The 3,562-nt window shown below is 41.5% G+C and overlaps 1 protein-coding gene across 2 annotated transcripts in view; it reads right to left on the minus strand.

Annotated features, from left to right (window-relative positions):
• The window catches only part of SBF2 (SET binding factor 2), a 241,686-nt gene that overhangs the window by 77,730 nt on the left and 160,394 nt on the right, over positions 1 to 3,562 (minus strand). For both annotated transcript variants that reach the window (XM_021710296.1, XM_021710295.1), the window contains exon 16: positions 1,002 to 1,172. In XM_021710296.1, coding sequence (XP_021565971.1) covers positions 1,002 to 1,172 — 171 coding nt within the window. The remainder of the gene's footprint in view (positions 1 to 1,001; positions 1,173 to 3,562) is intronic.

Below are 3,562 nucleotides of genomic sequence, written 5' to 3' on the forward strand. Positions count from 1 at the left end.
GTTCAGACAATCCACTCACCTCAGCCTCCCAAAGGCGCGGGATTACAGGCTGAGCCACCGAGCCCAGCTACCGTGCCAGGTACTCTTCAATGTGTCTATTCATTTTACCAATGAGGAAATAAGATGCAGAGAAGTAATATGATTTGCCCCAAACCAGGGAGCCAGTAAAAGACATTTAAGAATTTCAGAGTATCTTAAACATTCTTTCAAATTAAAAAAAATTTTCTTAATTTTTAAATATCTTGATGTTTTTTGTAAAAATATTTTATGTTGATAAAGTATACAGAAACATACAGAATATTCCTTAAAGACCCAGATTTGTTACTGGCATATTTTTAAACAAAACTATGGAATTTTACATTTATTTTAGAATCAATTAACTCTAACATTTCTTCAGGGAGGTTAGTTGCATAGAGATGCATGCCTAGGTATTTTAGGTCTGTTCTTTCTATTCAACTTCCTATAATTGTTTCCACAGAATTCTTATTTATTAGAACATTTTGGCTGGGTCTGGTGGTACATGCCTATAATCTGCATTTTGGGAGGCCGAGGTAGGAGGAGGATTGCTTGAGTCCAGGAGTTTGAAACCAGACGAGGCAACATAGTGAGACCTCAACTGTTCAAAAACCCCAAAAATAAGCCAGGCATGGTGGTGCATGCCTGTAGTCCTGGCTCCTTGGGAGACTGAGGGGGAAGGACCACCTGAGCCCAGGAGTTTGAGGCTGTGGTGAGCCATGATCCTGCCACTGCACTCCAGCCTGGGCGACAGAGTCAGACCCCAACGCAAAACAAACAAATACAATCCTCGTGCTAAAATTCTGTATTAAGAAGTTTTATGGAGAAACATAATGTCAGAAATCAGCAGGGCTCCCTAATATAAACCCCAAATACATTAGTAGGAAGCGGCTAGATTTCCTTTTGCTCTGGGGACATCTGCACAAACTTTCCTTAAAGTCAGAATCCTAGACCCACACAAGTATCTTTCTTCTCTTCTCCCTTACCTTTTGCTTCAGATGTGGGGCATGATTGTCCTCCTTGGCTGAGAGATAAAGGGAGCGGACCTGTTCCTGCACTGCATTGTAAAAGGTTGTCTCCCAAAACTGCTGATTCATCCAAATGGGGTGGTCCTGTACACAGGTGTATGCAAACTGGCTGACTCCGGGGGCAAGTTTCTGTGAGAACACATAATATCCATCACCACAGGCCTGGCAGAGTTATGACAGTTCAGAAGGTCACAGGGATCACAGTTAATCATAGATGCCATCAAAGGATTTCTCTAAAGAATATCTTACAGTAATACAGGCTTAGCAGTCAGCTACTTATTCCTTTTTATTTTTATTTTTTTTTGAGTTGGAGTCTCACTCTGTCGCCCAGACTAGAGTGCAGTGGCCACTCCCGGCCACCGCAGCCTCGCCTGCTGGGCTCCGGCCATCCTTCCGCCTCAGCCTCAGCCTTCCAAGTAGCCGGAATTACAGGCATGCGCTACCACGCCCAGCTGATTTTTTGATTTATTGTAGAGATGAGGTCTCACTGCCCAGGCGGGTCTCAAACCCACGGGCTCAGGCAATCCACTCACCTTAGCCTCCCAAAGGCACGGGATTATAGGCTGAGCCACCGAGCCCGGCTTTTATTCCTTTTTAACTGGCAACCTTGGGCTTGCTATTGAATCCTTGAGGGCTTTAGTCACTTTATCAAAATGAATATTTTAGCAACAGCTAAAAGTCAAATTTGTTGTCATGTGAATTAGAGAAATAAATGAAAAGTATCTAGTGCTGTATTGTGTATACAGAAGGCACTGTAGAGTTGGTAAATAGTATTGCAGTAGGACACATAATAAAATCCATGGCAACCTAAACTCAAAATTCCAGATAATTTAAATTTTCTTCCACTTGGTTTTAGAGTATTTTTTTAAAAGGCACTAATTGAAATTTGACTGAACCTACAGTTTGGCCTACAGAGGGCATATCATGGATTGAGGGCTGAGGAGGAACTGCATCCTTCCCATTGCTCACTCTAGCCCAGGACCTCCCCACCAAAGCTGCTGCCTGGCTCACATACTCCCCAGAAAACTGCCTTGAGTTTCACGAGTATTTTCTAGTAACCAAATCTGGCCATGAGAAGATAAACACAAATTAAACCTCCTTCTCTTCTAGGACTTTCTGCTGGACTTCAGAGTAAGAATAAATTTAAGGAAAACTAACTTGGGCAGGCACTTTCTATAAAGTTATATATCTAATTTAATGCCAAGAATCTTGTAAGATGCACATTAATATACACAATTTAAAAAAGAGAATACAAAGGTTCAGGGAGGTTTAATTGGTTGTCCAAGACCATATGACAATTATATAAGTGATGGAAATGGGTTTCAAGCCCAACATTTGTTTAGTTCCAAAGCCTCTGTTCTTTTTACTATACCAAATTATTTTCCAAAAGTACTGAAAACAAATCATAAAATAAATTAATGGCAAATTAAGTGCCAATTGACACTTTTGTTTCCTCCCTACTTTGTGTTTTTGTTTCCCAAAGCAATATTCTTCCTTGAAAGCTTTTTGAAAAATTGACATAACATTACAATTTTATTTTATTTTTATTTTTATTTTTTGAGTTGGAGTCTCACTCTGTTGCCCAGACTGGAGTGCAGTAGCCGCTCCCGGCCACCGCAGCCTCGACCTGTTGGGCTCCGGCGATCCTTCCGCCTCAGCCTTCCAAGTAGCTGGAACTACAGGTGTGCGCTACCATGCCTGGCTAATTTTTTGATTTATTGTAGAGATGAGGTCTTGTCAAGTTGCCCAGGCGGGTCTCGAACCCGCAGGCTCAGGCAATCCACTCACCTCAGCCTCCCAAAGCACGGGATTACAGACTGAGCCACCGAGCCCGGCTAACATTACAATTTTAAAGATAATTTACAATGCCAAACTTCAGTTAGTAATTTGAGACATCTTTCAACAGCCACTGTTTTCACCTCTAGAAGTTAAAGATGTGTCAAAAAATTTTAAATTGATCATTTCTCAAGAAAGAGCATTTACAATAGATAGACTTTCTTAGGGGATCCATTTCATTCTTTGGAATTGAATTTAGCTATTTCTGTGAGTAGAACTAAAATTTCTGATAAATTTTCTTTTAAAGCAATTTTGTAAGCTGAATTCTCTTCTCCTGAAAATGTTGGACACTGAAAATGAATATTAAGGTTATATACATTAGTTATGCAGCAAAATTTGGTTCATTTATTTTCTTTTTTTTTAAAGTTGGAGTCTGACTCTGTTGCTCAGGCTGGAGTACAGTGGCACGCTCATAGCCACTGCAGCCTCAACCTGCTGGGCTCAGGCAATCCTTCTGTCTCAGCTTTTCAAGTAGCTGGAACTACAAGCATGTGCACTACCATGCCTAGCTTATTTTTTAAAAATTTATTGTAGAGCCGGGCTCAGTGGCTCAGCCTGTAATCCCGTGCCTTTGGGAGGCTGAGGTGAGTGAATTGCCTGAGCCTGCGGGTTCAAGACCCGCCTGGGCAGCGAGACCTCATCTCTACAATAAATCAAAAAATCAGCCGGGCGTGGTAGTCTGT

Source organism: Carlito syrichta, unplaced genomic scaffold (assembly GCF_000164805.1).
Source record: "Carlito syrichta isolate Samal-C Ts95f unplaced genomic scaffold, Tarsius_syrichta-2.0.1 Scaffold288381, whole genome shotgun sequence".
In the NCBI taxonomy this organism is placed as follows: domain Eukaryota; kingdom Metazoa; phylum Chordata; class Mammalia; order Primates; family Tarsiidae; genus Carlito; species Carlito syrichta.